The 18,499-nt window shown below is 36.7% G+C and overlaps 1 protein-coding gene across 10 annotated transcripts in view; it reads right to left on the minus strand.

Moving 5' to 3' along the window:
• Positions 1-18,499, minus strand: part of igf2bp2b (insulin-like growth factor 2 mRNA binding protein 2b) — a 58,052-nt gene that overhangs the window by 19,124 nt on the left and 20,429 nt on the right. For 7 of the 10 annotated variants that reach the window (XM_079812675.1, XM_079812676.1, XM_079812671.1 and 4 more), the window contains one exon: positions 628-933. In XM_079812675.1, the coding sequence (XP_079668801.1) occupies positions 628-809 (182 nt within the window). In that variant the 5' untranslated portion in view covers positions 810-933. Of the gene's footprint in view, positions 1-627; positions 934-12,686; positions 12,995-16,441; positions 16,556-18,499 lie in introns of those variants that run through there. The other 3 variants (XM_079812670.1, XM_079812668.1, XM_079812677.1) reach the window with 2 other exon arrangements.

Raw genomic sequence — 18,499 nt, forward strand, 5'->3', positions numbered from 1 at the left:
TCAAATATGTATAAATCTATTTTACAGATTTTAATCAAATATAGAAACTGTATAATTCTGTTCTGTAATAATTCTGTAATACTACTATACTATTTTTCACAAATAATAAAAATAAATAAATAAAAAAAACAAAGAAACACTGAAACCAACCAACTCAGCATTCTGGTAGGTCCACACTAGCAATCATATTTTTTCAGATAAAGACCAGGTAAGGGTAATTTTACACAAGTACACAGTGAATATGACATAGCAGCAAACCGGATAGAGCACAGCATAGTTTGAAATGAAGGATTTAAAGTTGCTCGATGAGATGAAAAAGTTTGTGAGGTTTGAGGCATTTGATTTTCCATTAATCAAAGATAGTCTGAGCTCAGATGCAGGCTTCTCAGAATAATAAAAGTTTTGCTTCACACTCTTATCGGCCAAACCTTCAATTATGAAGAATGCCAAATATCGGCCTTGATGATATTTGATGATATCTAAGCTTTTAAATGGATCAGCTAAGTGATTTTTAAAAGGATTAATTTAACTATAATAGCCATTACATCTTTAAATTATAACATCAGTTCAATTTAACACAGTACTAATTAGACAAGTACTGATTGAAAAAATATCAAGACTTCTTACTTGGACTGTGTCTGCTTTGTGATGTTCTTTATGGTGAGTCCCTCTTTTCCAATGATGGCTCCCACAAATTGAGTGGGTACTAGGATTCTTAGAGGCAGTTCTTGCTGACGCTGCCTGGGCCCCTGGGGGCCTCCCATTGCCCCTGGCTGACCAAACTCCTGCTCCTGCCTTCCTGTGCCCATTTTAGATGCCCCTCGTGGGACCTGGGGTCTTCCACCCCCGTCCCTTCCTGCCTCCTCGTCCAGTATGTACAACACACTGAAGGAGTGATTCTCAAAACTGTGGCCTGTCAACTTCTCAACAGCCCTGGAGATAAAAGAGAGAGCAAGAGAGAAAGAAATAGATCAATCAGTAGAACATGATATGCTTTACATAGATCCAACGAGAAACATAAAGCACGTGGTTACACTGGCTAGGGGTGTGAGATATCACAATTTGATATTGTGAATGATTAAAATATCTGCCTTTGAAGAAAGGTCGTAGTATCATGCTACAGTGCAGGTTCTATCAGTTGCAGTTCTCGCGCTACCATCCCAACATACTGTACAATGTTTAACAACATAGCGGTAGAGTTACGCTCACGTCACATTGTAGTTATTCGCCATCACAAAGGTTTACATGAATTTTAAAGCATTGTCAGTTATATTTTTTCTTCACATAGTGTTCTGAGCATGTACACCCGAAGCATGTGCACACTAAAAGCCTGTCAAACAGCGCACGAGTACTGAATTAAGTTTTATTGCACTACAACTGCCAAATATACACAATGTTTACACAAACACAGAATAAAAAAATCTAAAATCTCAGAGTTCAACGCAGGATTCACAAAATGCTTGCTCTTGAAAGATGGGTCAGTACCCAGTTTATTTGGACCAGCTTGCTCCTCAGAATGACAACCTGTAAGTATGAATAATTATTGATCTATATATTTTCTAGCGGGTGTTCAAAATATCATGCTAAGCAGCTGTATGCCACTAAAACCGTGTCTATTAATGCAGATTGTCTGTCGTTCTTACTACTTTGAGTAAAGATAAAGGATGGAGCAAGATTTGTTTGCAAACTTTAATGTTACATCAGTCATTCATGTTAGTGCTTGGCTAACATGCACCGTTATTGATACAGTTAATACAGTTCTTGCATGTGCACCGCAATGAATTATAAATATACACATGGGTTTGTTGATGGACATATACTTGTTAATGCTGATGGTGAGGAATTACAGTTGCAACATCTCATAATGTACCTCAAAATGAGTAGTGTATTACTGAGAAACGTCCTCCTCAAGTCATCCTTGCGATGGTGGTTCGGGTTGAATAACTAATTCTTCCAATGTTTCATCATTGGACTTGCTTGGATTGATATGGTAAAATCTACACTATTGTTAAAGTGTGTACAATTGCTGGGCTTTAGGAAACCTCCGCACAGAGCTGAAGTTTGTGGTAATGGATGTTTGTTTCTGACGTGCGCTGTAAGCGGAAAACCAATCACAACAGACTGGGCCATCTACCCAATCACAGCAGAGTAGCTCACGGAAAGGAGGGATTTAGAGAGACTGACTAGGTTTACATGTGCACCAATAATGCGACTATTTATAATAATCAGAGTAAGGTCTTAATTGCAGTAAGATGTTTACATGACATGAGCAGAACCCTTCACTCCAGTTTACATGCAATTTTCATTATTCTGATTCTTTTCTAATATGGTTATACCACTCTCAGATAGGCATACAGTATGCATGTTACCGGCCATTGTTTTAATCTACTCGCATCAAATTCATAATACAATTTTATTGACGTAGCTTATCGCAATGCCAGGTTTGCCTGCTGCCGTCGTGTTCTTCGCGCCGTCTAGATGAAGACAGGGAGCAGAGACTGCGCAGCGAGTTGCGTTGACAGAGTTTAGTGATTTGGAGAAGAGAAAACTTCAGAATAATGTCAGGAACTTCATTCATGAAGTTGTGCGAACAACACACGGTATCCGTGTATGTTCGCGCATATGCGCACTTTGGTCAGAATGGTAATAATGCGATTAAGGTGTTTACATGCCTGTTTACATGCCTGTTAAAATCGGCATATGCCACCTAGTTTAATGCGACTATGGTTACAACGATTATGAGCTTAATCGCATTAGTTTGATCGAAGTATTGCGTTTACATGAGGTAAAGTTTAATCCCAATTGTTAGGGGATAACAGTTTAGGACCCAAGACCAGTTGTGAAGAATGAAGACCAAGAGTCAGGACTGCAATTAATTAAAGAAAAATTTACTGAAGAATAGTTTACAGTTTCATCAGCAGAAGCCAGCTTCAAGTCACACAAGGAGTTCGTAGGCCACACTCCCTCTCTACCAGTTTTTCGTCCATACAATTTCTCAACAGTTATACTCTTTTCAAGGTCTAGCTACATCATTAGGTTGAATTCAGGTTGAATGGTTCTGATTGGCTAAGAGAAAATAGATAGTCATGGTAAATTTCCAGATATTGTCAGTTAATCAGATGCACGTCTCCATAGATCACTTGTTGACGCTTTCACCCCGGAATTAGGCACATAGTGACCTTCCAGGTCTGGAGTAGGCGTCAGCTTGCCCAGAAAACAAGTCCATCTCCTAGGATGCCCATAATCCACCTCGAATACTGATGTTTAATACAGATTACTACGCACATACACAGATATACAGTTTCTCCAAGGTTGGAGTTGGTTGAGCTCCAGATCTGACCAGAAAGTTTTCCAAAACATACTGATAATAACATGTGCTTTCTCTCAGTAAGAGGTAGAGACAATATTCACCATAATTCTTTAGTGTTTAAGTAAAAGAAAATATAAAATGAATAAAATCTCTGGAAGCCGGGCTAAGTGAATAAGCACTGTTATTATACAAACTTTAGAAAACATATATGAAGAAACAAACAATCAGTGGTTCTATTGATTAAGTAATATCATAACTGGAAAGAATCATTAAAAATCATTATAATAATATAGATGATAAATATTAGGGCTTTGATTATAAATGTAAATATATATATATATATATATATATATATATATATATATATATATATATATATATATACACACTGTACATAGGTATAGTGGATTTCAGAATCCGCACACTTCACAATATTGTCAAAATCCTATTATAATCGCATTACGAGGGAGCATGTAAACGTAGTCAGTGATTAATCCATTGAATGAGAATCATTGAACAATGTGGTGATGTGCAATGTATATTATGAGAATATTGTTTTCAAAATGTTTTTTGACTTTTTGACCTCCAAAACTAAATCAGGATCCTTTAAAATAGCATAATAGGGGCACTTTGTTGTGAATCAAACAAAATACAAAGAGAAAATCACTCTAAGGTTCTTGACTGAAAAACTTCAGTAGCTTTAAGAATCAGTGAATATTTAATTCATACAGTGAAGTGTATGTACGTTTTGTTTATTCAATTTCTTACTTGAATGCTACTGCTACAGAATATACACAGTTTTTCATGTGTATCTTATATTGTATTTGTCCTATTATTTATAATTAAATTTTTATTTTTAATAATAAAGATAAAATAATAATACAATTTTTACTTTGGCCATTCTTTTTTTTCTTGTGTTACCTTATACGGCTAAATTTTTCAAATATGGAAATTAGTTTGGCTGTACTGCTCAGTGACTTAAAAAACCAACATGAATCATGAAAAGATCATGCAATGTGATCCTGTCTGAAAAAGACATTGTTATATGGTATTATAGCCATATCACCCACCCCTAAAACGGTCTCTAAGAAGGAATGGATTAAGAAAATGAGAGTAAGGCTATAAAAAGATGAATTCCAACCTTTACCATCATTCTAAAGACATATATAGATTTCTCACATTTTGCATAACCTGTTGCTGTGATAGCCATCTCACTACTAGGGTTGGGTAAAATGCTGAATTGAAGAACTGACGTACATTCACAAGGAATTTGAATTTAATTGAATTGGCAACACCCTGCAGGCTGCCTTGGAATTTGAATTGAAATAACAGGAAGTGGTATTGCTATTCAAATGACGTCAATACAGTCACGCAGAAAGAATTTCATTAGTCCAACACAAGTTTTGCAAAATATACAAGTTATAACAAAATATTTAATTGCACCAATTATTTTGACTAATTATGCTTACTTATTCATTGATATTTAGAATGAATACATTGTTTGATAATGTATTAATATATTACGTTTAATATTAATGTTTGATAATATATTAATCTTATAATATACAGTACTAATATATTAAGTAAATTAGAACATTCTAAAAAAATGTGTTCCTCAATTGTGAGGCATAGAATCTATTTTAATTTATGTGATAATTTAATTATTGGAATATAATGAAATGCACTGTTCATACGTTTGGGGCCAGTACTCAGTAATATTTATAATATCTCAAATTCAAATTACAGTTCTACATCATAAGCTACCTCAAAACAAAATTCAGGAAATGAACTACAATTGAATTAGAATTTCAGTTCAAATCTGAATGGTGCACAACCCTGCTGCTCACTACAAATGCTGGTAAAATTAATGACAGGAAATAGTAAATCAGACAACACACACACACACACACACACACACACACACACACACACACACACACACACACACACACACACACACACACACACACACACACACACACGCACATGCACTTTTGTGTAATAGGCAATGTTCCCTCTAAGCTGCGCATGAGAGGCAACGAGAAACGCAAAGACGTGGAATAAAACCTCATCATGTTTTAAAGAAGAGTGGCTTGATTAAGTGGTGGAAATAACAGATGATGGACACAGCACGGTAACAAAACAGACATTTACAGTTACACCCACCACAAATGTAGCATGCAAACTCTAAACACCAAAGTAACACACATCAGTTCAAATAGATGTGTGTGTGGTTTAGGTTTCAGTGATGTTTAGATAACTATAAAAGAGTTCACATGTTTCCATGAACATATTTAGCTATTAGATCTATTTAATTACTTCAGTTCGTTTTTTTTTAACAAATTGAAGCATCTAAACTGATATAATATACTAGAAATACTTCCATAAGTTTTTAAATTATATTATCGGCTATTATAATTGTATTATAGTGTAAGCCTAATAAAGAATTTATCAGGGGATTGTTTAGGGATCCTTGCCATTAAAACGTTTGAAAAGCCCTGATATAGGAAATCTTGGAAATTCATAAGCAATAAACAAACATTTAATATAGATGGTTTAATGCTGCCTGGTGCCAATAAATGACTGTACAAAAACACTTTAAGAACCATCTCAGTGTAACCGCTTAATTTTTGTTCATATTATATTATATTATAAAGAATTGAACTGTCCTGGTGGAGATTTTAATAGTATTTCTTGGTAAAGAAGACAACAGTTTAACAGCACTGTAAAATGTGCTTAATTTAGTGACTTCTGAATTAAATGTTTTTTATTTTATTTTTTTTATTTAATAGATCACTAAGTTACATCAATGGTTAAATAAAATAGAAATGGCACATTGAAGTTAAAAGTTATAACTGGATGATGAAACCACTTCGTTTACATACGCTGTACAGGTAAAGAATGTTTTTGCTCAGGTGACCAAAATGTCCGCCCAATGCAGAAAAGTTTTAAGCCCACCAAAGTCTACATTGAGACATTTTAGTGCACAGGGTATTGGATGGTTTCAGTACAATAAATTATGTTAAAATAAAATATTAATCTCTCACACATTGATATTTAATATAATTTTAAATGACAAAAGCATTTCAATTAAGATGTACATAATTAAATGCAAAAAGTCTGGCTGTGCTTAATGGGTACATGTTTGTAACCTTTGAGCACACCCCTGTTGCCATTAAGCTCACAACATGTTTTTTTGGAAAATTCTTGTTTGTTTTAAAAAACATTTTTAAAGAATAATTTATTTTATAAAGATTAATTTGAAGTGACTAGCATCAGTTAATATTTAAAGTCTGTTTATGAAGTATAGATGTTCAATGTGGATGAACTTAAAAAAGTAGCACACTGAGCTTTATTGGAACAGCAAACATTTTTTTATTAATAAATATTATTAAATTAAATTTAAAAGGACAATTGTGTCAAATAAATAATCTAGGTCATGTATTAAATTCATACAGATTTTAACATGAACAGCTATTGTTGAAAATATCTATGAAATTATACTTTTTCTTGTCACACTGAAGCTGTGTGATTTTTATAGTAGTGCACCCTTTAAGCTCACCTTATAATAATATGAAGTCTTTAAAAATGACAGATGTGTAAAACCACAGAAAATCAATAAAATACTAATTTATAATATAATGGATTGAAAAAGTCAGTAATGCCTGTGAAGTAATATATGTGTAGCACACAATCTTATACAGCTAGTATGCTAACAATGTTCTGTATGCTAACTATGTTGCTTCCACCACACACATACATAAAATACATACCACAGTCAAACCACATTTTACAACTAACACCTAAACTCTGTTGACTGTTTGATTGATCCATCATGACTTCTATTGCCATTTAAATACAAACAGATCCATTAACCTATTTTCTACATTATCCAACTGGGAGAAAAACCCCACGTTCACGGATGTGGAATAACTTTAGAAATCTAAATTAGCTAATGGGAGCATTTGATGATTCAGAACGGGAGATTTATGGCTTACAGGGTTGTTTCAAAGTGTGTGTTAGCGATATGAAAGAAGTTGAAGATGGGGTTAAACACCAGCTGGCAAGACCTGGCGACTGGTCCAACACACACACACACACACATTCACAGAGGACTTTTATCAGCTGCTAGGAACACAGTTACTATTGTTTGAGGCCAAGTGTTCAGTTAGACATAAGTCCAGGAGCAAACATTCTCAGTATCTCTCAGCTGATGTCCATTTATTCACAATCGTAACGCTACAAATGCAACATCAGCTATGTGAAGTGTTGTTCACAATTCTGGATGGGGTGTGACTGCTTCTTTGTGACTTCAGGACAGGTTTTTATACACAAACGACGACTTCATCATATACAGTACATCATGACCAAAACCACTAGCAGCCTGGCACATGACCAGCTTGTCACATGCACACACACACACACACACACATACGCACTGACATTATACATTGCAAGGATTGATTTTGAACTGGCCAGGGTGTTGTCAGGGTATCTCTGACTACCTGGGTTAATTAACTAGAACTAGGGATGTTAACCGATGACCGTTTGACCGATGGTTGACCGTATCAACGTTAACCGATCAAAGTTGTCGGTTGTCGGTTAAAAAAAAAAGTGATCTCTAAATTAGGCTATTATAAACAGTGGACTAAACTCTACTACAGTTAGCCATCTCATTCCAAAATATTTTTGTGTGAAGTGAACAAATCCCTCACACTCAATTTTTCATAACTCGACTGTTTGTACTTAAAGGGTTAGTTCACCCAAAAATGAAAATTCTGTCATTAATTACTCACCCTTATGTCGTTCGACACCCGTAAGACCTCCGTTCACATTCGGAACACAAATGAAGATATTTTTGTTGAAAGCTGATGGCTGAAAAAGGCTTCAGACAGGCCTCCATTGGCATTCAGTACATTAATACTCCCAAGACCCAGAAAAGGCACTTAAAAAGTCCATCTCACCACAGTGGCTCTACAATCATTTTACGATGCGACGACAATAGTTTTTGTGCGCAAAAAAAAATCAAAATAACACCTTTATCCAACTTGTTCTTGTCTTCCGTGTGTGCCTCCACGATGCATGCGCGAGAATATGACGCAGATCCGGCGTTCGGACACATGACCCAGAAGCGATTTGTTGACAAGCAGAGGAAGACGCGCGTGTCTAAGCTGTTGAATTCTACATTGATCGTGCTTTAGGTCTCGGCGTAGTTCTCAAAATGGGACTAAAGTGTGCATTTCATGGATTCCCGAACCCCGGCGCTACGTCATATTCTTGCGCATGCGTCGTGGAGGCACACACGGAAGACAAGAACAAGTTGGATAAAGGTGTTATTTTGATTTTTTTTTGCGCACAAAAACTATTGTCGTCGCATCGTAAAATTATTGTAGAGTCACTGTGGGGAGATGGACTTTGTAACAACGTTTTAAGTGCCTTTTCTGGGTCTTGGGAGTATTAATGTACTGAATGCCAATGGAGGCCTATCTGAAGCCTTTCTCAGCCATCAGCTTTACACTAAAATATCTTCATTTGTGTTCTGAATATGAACGGAGGTCTGACGGGTGTCGAACGACATGAGGGTGAGTAATTAATGACAGAATTTTCATTTTTGGGTGAACTAACCCTTTAATAAACCAATAAAAACATTTGGCACGAGGTCACAGCGTTTGGGTTTGCGCGCTCACAAGGTTTGCGGTTAGAGCCAGGGCAGACGACAGTATGAAGCGTGCAAAGAAAAGTAGCCTAGTGTGTGGGACCATTTCACCAAAAAGAACGACACAGATGTAAGTTGCAACTTGTGTGATACAGTGCTTAATTAGAAGGCACACAGTGAGTTAGACCTGCCTTGCCCGGTGCGTCTTTTACGCATTCTGAAGGTGCCTGTTCTATCCATTGGTTTTATCGTGTTGCAGTCTATTAGACAACATTCCGCATAAGATGGGCTTACATTTGGAAATATATTACATCTACATTTCAGTGGTAACACATAAGGTGTTGATCATCATCTTTCTTTATTATTGTTAGCACTACCTCGAACTAAAGCGGCGTCTCTTCGGAGCTGTCATTTTCTTAAATGAGCCGTGGCAATGTTTCAAATGAGCTTCTAACGCTAGACAAATGCCTTTATTTTCAACGCGATCACCTTGTACCCAAACCATTTCGAAACTAAGGAGCCATTTGTCCTCCGAATACAAACAAGCTCCTCAGCGCCGAGTTTGCGGGACTCATGTTTCGCGCTGTAGGGGATTTTAAAAAAGTGACGTGAGTGGAAGGGAGGCGGCGGCGCCGGGACAGTGTGTGTGTGAGAGCGGGAGGCAGAGTGGCAGAGAGATGCGACAGAGTTGCGAAATTGCAGGCGCGGCTCGCGGCTGTTATTTCAAATAGCGCAGCATATTTTAAACGAATCGGTTAACCGGTTTCAACCGGCTAATGAGGCTCGGTGGTCGGTCAAGAAAATGTTTAGCTTTCGCCATCTCTAACTAGAACTGGAGAAATTGACCAATTGACCAATAACCAATTCACGATTAAAATAAAAGTTTTATTTTTCATACTGCTAGCTACACACTACAAAGTTTGTAATAGATCTGTGCATTTAAGGGTTAGTTCACCCAAAAATGAAATTTATGTCATTAATTACTCACCCTCATGTCGTTTTCAAACCCGTAAGACCTTTCATCTTCGGAACACAAATTAAGATATTTTTTATGAAATCTGAGAGGTTTCTGAACCACACAAGGCCCAGACAGGTAGTAACAACATTGTTAAAATAGATGAGAATACTTTTTGTGCACAAAAATAAATAAATAAAAGCTTTATTCAACAATTTCTTCTCTTCCAAGTTAGTCTCCTACGTGGTTCACGTAGTAAACACAGTGCAACACGCCCGGGTTGTACTACAAAACTTTGTCTCATTATTGGCCGACGCAGTTCACGTGAGCACCACGCCACATGTGTGCGATGCTGCCACAGCAGCTGGCCAATAGTGAGCAGGGCGTTCTGATGTAGAACTGCACTGTGTTTGTATAACCAAAAATTATTTGGATAACCTTAACAAAGTTTAATGTATTCTTTTACCTAATATACCATACTCTTATTTTGATTGTTTAATTGAAACTGAATGGTCATTAAAAGCAAATATTGTGTAAATATCCCCTCCGGACATCACTTTTGGCCACTACTGTATATCGATATTACATTGGCAAACGGCCATCCTGTCCTCTTATATCAGCATCTTCCAACAAAAAAATCAACAATGGCAAGCAATGGCTACTAGAACTGACTCTGTATCTTTAATCTAGGTATTCAAAAGTAAAGCATGCATCTTTTTAACTGTACTTGTGATTTGTGATTGTGACTTCCGGGTTGGAAGGCTGTCATCCTGCCATACCCAGCTGATGCAAAGTGTATGTGAATTTATATCTACACAGAAGAAAGCCCTGTCTAGGCTTTGCCCTGGTACGGGTTGTGTCGAGCCATTTGTTAGTCTAGTTGTTTGATGAATAAAAGATTAAATGTAGCTGCAATACACGCGTTAAGAAGCCGTACAGCTGTAGCAGCGCTGTGCGGAAACTGAGGAAGAACTGATGACAGAACAGTTTGATCTTCGGCTGAACAATCAGCAGAAAGGGGCGTACAATTTCTATCCACGTCTAGAAATCGAATATTCAAGCCGTTCATTCATTTTTCTACCTCTGAAGCAAAAATTTAAAATCAACCTGATTTCTTGATTTTTGTTTTGTTAAAGAAAAAAAAAGAAAAAGGAGCGTTTTTTTGTTTTTTTAATACCCGTTTCTAGGAAAATCAAATGGCCAAAAGATACACGGACCCCCCACATTCAGATACTCATTGAGCAGAGTTATCTCGCTGCAGTTGACATGCACCATTACAGAGAGAAGCACAGAATGAGCAATTATAGTTGACACAGGACGCAACAGAATAGAAAAGATAGCAGGTGTCTCAAAATGCGTTTTTAAAAGTTGGAGTACTTTAAATTTGACAAGCCATCTTAATGCTTAATGCAGTGCACTCTACATTTCCAACAGATGAACGTAATGCCTACAAGCAACATGTGAGCAGGGGTATATGATACACTAGAAGCTATAACCAGCTGCATATTTTCTGCAGTCTGAATTATCACTACTGTAACAAGAGCAATAACTGACAGCTTTGTTAAAAGCCTGGACATTAAGTGAGATTCACTTCAATCAAAAGGGATGAGCCAAGCCACACATTCACACAGACTTGTTCTAGGGGTGTGTGTGCCAATCAGTTGAAGCAGGGTCATAGGAATAAACAACAAGACTCACTATCAATCACCAGTGACTGCAACAGGGTGACATAACAGCACTTGCAGGCCAAATGACATCACCAGCTATAAGAAGATCACTAGGGCTACATCACCTCAACTAACAGGGTCAGTTGAGTGTCAGTTACTGTTCTGACATCACTTGTTTGGGTCACATCACACATCAAACTGTAAAGTGTGGTAACATGTACAGTACAGTAGCTTTAAGAACTTTAAGTTTAACTTTAATCTATTTCTTCCATAATGTTCTTTTGAAACGTATATGAATCAAATAACTGAAGGAAAAAAAATGATCACGTGTTCCACTAGAACTGTTTTCAAAATTGACAATAAAAATAAGTATTTCTTGCATCAAATCATCATTTTAAAATGATTTGTGAAGGATCATGTGAAACTGAAGACTGGAGTAATGGCTTCTGAAAATTCAGCCTTGCCATCACAGGAATAAATTATATTTTAAATTACAGATTTTTTACATTGTAATAATATTTCGCATTATTAGTTTTTACTATATTTCTAGTTAAATAGATGCAGTTGTGGTGAGCATAAAGTTTTTCAAAAATCTCCCATACCCCAAAACTTTGAATGGACAATTTTTTTAGGTTACTTCATTTTTTAATTTTCATAATGAATAAAAGTCATAATTAATTATTTTCCACACATATACAATACAAAACTGCATGACTGACACAATCATTACATTTTGACTGACTACAAACTATCATGTGAATAATTGTCATCAATGACTTAACTGTTTGTTTTTGTCAGAATAATTTCTTTTTTTTGACATTGAATTTGCAATCATACAGTAAATTGTGTAAAAATTGCAATTACATGACTAATAATAATAATACTAATATTAAAACATTAACAAATGTTTAATATCCACTTTCCATTCACAATGTAAGATATAATATATGTTGTAGTTGTTGTAATTCATATTTTTAAATTAGTAATACATTTCTGTCCAAAATTGTTCCCTAATACAAGGTTGACCATTTTAATAGTTACTTATAAACATTCAATTTGAGTTAACTGTCTGAGATATAGAAAGATTAAGTCATTTACCTTACTTTGTTCACACTTTTGCTGAGACGGATGCAAACATTAACTGTGCTAACTAAACATCTAGTGCTGCCAGAGATCACCTTCACACAAACCCTGCTCTTCCAGTTCTGCAGACATGCTGAAACTCCTGTTAAATCCCCCCATTTGAAATACGCACAAGCGACACACCTCTTTACAGCAAAAATAAGAGGCGACACACACAGAATGTAACAATGTGACTATCCAGGCACCACCTCTGACAAGAGACAAGACAGGAGGTTGACAAGAGACGTGTGCCATGAAAGTTGTTCCACTAGCCACATCGTTTTGGTGTCACCGATCAGCGTTAGTCATACAATAGAGGTTTCAGGACCAGACAGGTGCCAGGACGGCTTTCCACCCATGTGTTTGTGAGAAGCCAGGAAAACTTGATCTATTGTAATGAGTCACAGGGTAAGCCTAACCAGTTGTACAACCATTGTCAAAGCACATCAAGGCCATGACCAGAGGCAAAGGCAAAGGCAAGATAGCAACTGTATTGAAACTTTAATGAACCAAAACATCCACGTAGGATGTTTGGAAGCCTGCACATGACACGTCACTTATGACTTGAGATCTTCAACGCTAATCCAAAGGCATCAAGACAAAGGCTACAGGAAACACACACAGCCAGTACATTTGACTGTAATGTGAAATGTTATCAGATGTTGACTGTTAACCGTTAACCAACAGTAAGAATTTTGACTGATAAATAATATTGGTTGAATGCTTTTAAAAAGTAATTTTTCAAGATTTTTTGAAAACTCTTTGGTGCATGGTTAAAAATAGGGTGTAACAGTACATGTATTCGTACCGAGAATCTTCAGTACGTGTCTTTCGGTTCGGTACACATGCCATTGAGCTCACGTAGACAACGATGTATCTCGATGTTAACTATTATTTATTATGTAAACTAGGCTTTGTACTTCAATCGCGTTCTAATATCCCCATAAAACATCATCCTTCACCAGTGCAAAAATGTGCTTGGCATAACGGCGGTGCTCACACTGAACGGCACAGATTGTACTACGGACTATTTAAATTGAGCACAGTAACTTGTTATATGTTTGGTTGACTGTATTTTAAAGGTCTCAATATACCTTAACTCGCTTGTTCAGACATACACACCCTCCAGGAGCTTGCGTTCTGCCAGTGAACGACGCCTTGTGGTGCCATACCAGAGAGGCATGAAATCACTGTCACGGACCTTTTCCTGGACTGCCCCCACCTGGTGGAATGACCTGCCTATCTCAATTCGAGCAGCCGAGTCTGTAGCCATTTTCAAAAAACGGCTAAAGACATGTCTCTTCCAGCAGCACCTGACCAATCAAGAATAGCACTTAACATTCTATTCATTTTTCTGTCTGTCTAATTTATTTAAAAAAAAAAAAAAAAAAAAATTCCTGTGTGTTCTGTGTTAGATTAACTGAAACTTGTTACAGCACTTGCATACTGTAGCCTCTGACTGTTCTAGTTGCTTCTATTGCTCTCATTTGTAAGTCGCTTTGGATAAAAGCGTCTGCTAAATGACTAAATGTAAATGTAAATGTCTCATGAACTGGCTTTTAAAAAAAATGTAAACTGTTGTCTGAGGTCAACTTATGACGTTTGCGTGGTTTTTACATTCAGAAACATCATAATGAGGCTATTTTCTGCCTTGGTTTTGAGGCTCTCTGAAAAACGGTCTGTTTTGATTGGAGTGCCACACTGAAGACGTGGAAGTAAACGGCCACGGCTAGGATTGGATAAGATTTGCATATCAGGGCTCCAGAGTGAGACTAAATGGTCGCATTTTGCGACTAAAATTTGAGAGTGTGCGACTGAATTTTACATCCAGTCGCACATGTGCGACCAGTAAATTTGCCTGCTGTCGGTACTGGAGAAATTAAGAAAATACACTTACTAATTATAATTTATAGAAGTTATGTCTGGCAAATTCTATCTTTGCCAGCCGTTTCTATATGAGATAATATTAAACCATTTGTCCGTGATGCATTTTTGCCATTCGCAATCCAGAAGAGAGAGAAAGCGAGCGAGCACTGTCACGTGGAGCTCCAGCGAACACAACACATCAGTCAGCTTAATGAGTGACGATGGCCAAGAGAACTACACAAAAGTTTAGTCTTCTTAAACTTTAGGGATGTGCTGTGATATTAATCTAATTTTATTTTCGATTTTGGCTTTCAAGAATTATAAAAAGATGATATGAGGTAAAACTACTCCTATAGCCGTGTTCCGTCGAGCTCATCCTTCCCTTCACAGCCTTGCGCTGTCATTTCTCCCTAAACCTAAACTAAACGTCAGATTCAGTGATTGTTGTAAACTGCAGTCTCTACTGTTGCTAAACAGCGGGACGTGTTTGATAATAAAGAGCTATTAAATGCACAATAATACGCGCAAGAGACGCTGTTTCCAACTTCAAGGCGGTTTATGTGAGTGTGCTGCGAAATTGACCGATTTGCACATTATATTGTAGGCTAGGCTTCGTGTGCGCGTCTAAACCATCAAATAAACAACAAATAGCCGGTGTCAAAATGACCGGATTGGAGAGTAGTTATTTTAACAGTTTATATCTTAAATGGGCGTAAATAGTTTGGAGAAATAGGAGAATATGATATTAGGCTATTAGTTCTACATTGATCGGTCTTAAAGGGGCAGCATCTAATAAACCTGCGGACGATTGAGCCATTAATTCAAAACGAACAAAAGGCAAAAAGATAATATCCACATCTCTTGAATGAATAACTTTAGCTTTTATAAGCATTAATCTATCAATTTATACAGTGAAAACTATGCAGTGTTATTTTACATTTCATTGCTTTATTAGATTTCTTTGTAGGTTTGTTCTTTCTAAGTAATATTAATGTTAGCAGACCTTCCGAATGCCTGCACACTGGTCCATTTACAAATAGATGTTTTATATTTTTGTTCAAACTTTGCGGTTTCTTTTGCTATAGATATTTTACTTTTCAGATTATAAAGCCATGTTAATTATGTTCTTAATTATGTTTTTTTTTTTTTATAAAAAAAATATATAAAGTATAATAAAAAGAACCGGTAAGAATACTGTTAAAGTACCGGATCGATAAGCAGTATCGGTAAGAGTAGTAATACCATTAAAACCTTAACGATACCGATCCCTATTAGTAAAACAGTGGAAATTAGTAGATTTGGTTAGCATGTTGATTTACGGTGTGCGCCCCTAAAATTTCTGGTTGTGCCCCTAAAATTTTCAGTTGGGGGCCACTGTGCTCCTAGTGAAAAAAGTTAGTCTGGAGCCCTGCATATTTAATGAGGTTCCACTCCCCTGTCAGTACACATGAGGAATAGTTTTGAAAGCGACTGGAGAAACGTTCACAGGGCTCGAAAAATATCTTTATTAAACAAACACAATGATTTCTCTCTCATCCACCTGCGATTGATTGAAATGTTATTTCTGTAGTATTTCGCCTGATCATCAGTGAATATAAACGCGAACTGTACACACTCCCACACACACGCGCGCGCGCGCACGCAAGAAAGGAATGTTATTTCACTATAGCCCGCCGGTGATAGCCCGTCTGAAAAACATATAGCCCCGGGACTTTGGGCTTTGCGAGCTGGCGTTACAAGTCCGAGTCTGATCACGAATGAACCAATAACACCTTCTCCAGCCTGTGACAGCGTGCTAAGGTATGCAATCAATAGATATCAAATGATCTGTAACAATAACACATAAAAAAACATGTTTTACTCACATAAGTGTGTGTTGCACCGTTCCTGTCCAATATAGAAGGCACAGCATTGTGTCTAAATCTCAATATGTCTGCACATACAGTCTCGACCTCTGTCTTGTTTACAATCGATTCCGCGGTGAAATGAAGCGTACAAACGCAATGTCTTACACACGTGAACTGGAACCGGCATGTTTATTGCTCGGTAGCGACCCGTTTAGCTCCACGAGTCGGTGGGCGGGCTTGGGGCGGTGCTTCTTGCCCCTATTACGTCAATGGTCGACATATTGTGAGAGCTCTTGTTTTCTGGGCCTGCTGTCTATAAAAGCTTTTCTTTGACTAACAAGGACGTTTTCAGCTCTGAAACTTACAGGATATTCTTATATCACGATGAACTTTTATATACCAAAGCTCAAAGGAAAGTTGATTTCTCAATTCATCACCCCTTTAATTTATTGTGATAATGAAGTGATAAAGTTAGCAATGCTAGAACTGTTATGTGTGTGCGCGTGAGGCAATCTGCGCATTCACTTAACAGCGGAAAGAACTTAATATACTCGGTTAATATAATTCGGTTTTGCATTTAATTAATTATTTTTCTACAAATTCTATCATTTGCCTCCATCCAAATATAGCCTATACTAAACAACATACAGATTTTTTTTTTTGCAATACTCTTTCTTTATTTTACTTAAAAGAATTGAAAAACCTACCTTAAACTTAAAACTTTACTTAAAAAAACCCTTGTATTCCTAGTGTATTGTATAATATAAAAAAATATATATATATAAATAAAGATTTACACTGGCAGCTCAGAGCAGTACAGCAGCAATAAGATATGAAATTGAATGAATGAATGTAAAAATAAAACACTACATAGACTTCACTATAAAATATACATTGATTCTACTGTATTAGTTTTTCAGTCAAGAGCAGTGAGTGATTTTCTCTTTGTCTTTTGTTGTTGTATTAACATTAAAGGGATAGTTCATTCAAAAATGAAAATTCTGTCATCAAGAAATGAATACAGGTTTGGAACAACATTAGAGTGAGTCAATAATTACATTATTTTAGAGGTGAACTGTCCCTTGTTATATATATATATATATATATATATATATATATATATATATAGGTTCGTGATGTGATGATGTGTGAATCCTCATGCTCTGTTTTTTTATGCTGGTTATTAGCGCATGTAAAACTAAACCCCTGGAAAACAGATTGTCATTTTAATGGGTCACAGACACTTATTCATTCTAATTTAAAATAATTCTAATGTAACATAATCTTGTCATTTAGCAGTTCATTATTATTAACAAGCTTCGGGTATCGGTTAAGGAAAAAACCTGTAATGAACATCCCCATGTTCATTTCACATCACTGAGGTTATAACAGCCTCAAACTTTTGTATCTCAAATAAATCTGGAATAACCATTTCAAAATAAACAAAACAATGAGTCTAGAACCTGTTAAACTCTTGCAGGTAGATGTAGGACATGTTTGAGGCCATGGGGACCCTGAAGTGGCAGTGGCTCCCACACGTTTAAAGACACTTCTAAGCTGAATTAACCCGATTTCCCACTTCGTCTCTTAATCACTTAAGCACATAAGTGTCCTGAAAGTGTGCAAAGTGTCAGAGACAAGAAAGAGAACAAGTGCATTTTCCACTGGGACAAAACAAATGGCATTATATGTGCTAAAGCAAATGAGAATGGGTGAAAGATATAAGTCTCAATCTTGGTCTAGCAAGTGAATTAAGATTTTCTATTGAAAGGTCTCTAGCCAAGCAGTAGGCATAATCTCCCTCAGTGCTTTGGTACATAGAAAAACAATTTTGCCTCCTCAGCAAATAATGCCTCATCTTAATCAGATCTACACTATCTAGCCATAGCAGAATCACACCTGAATGTCTCGATCAGGTCACGATCGGCTCTAGCAAGTGTGCAACACCCTGAAGTGGACCGGTTCAATTCTGTCCCATTGCCAATCTCAGTCAGAGCTACTGCCATTGGGATAAAAGCTAATGCATTACTGACCCCTTAATACATTAAGAGATCCATGTGAACCTTCACCTAGGCT

This window comes from Gobio gobio, assembly GCF_949357685.1.
Source record: "Gobio gobio genome assembly, chromosome: 3".
Classification (NCBI taxonomy): Eukaryota; Metazoa; Chordata; class Actinopteri; order Cypriniformes; family Gobionidae; genus Gobio; species Gobio gobio.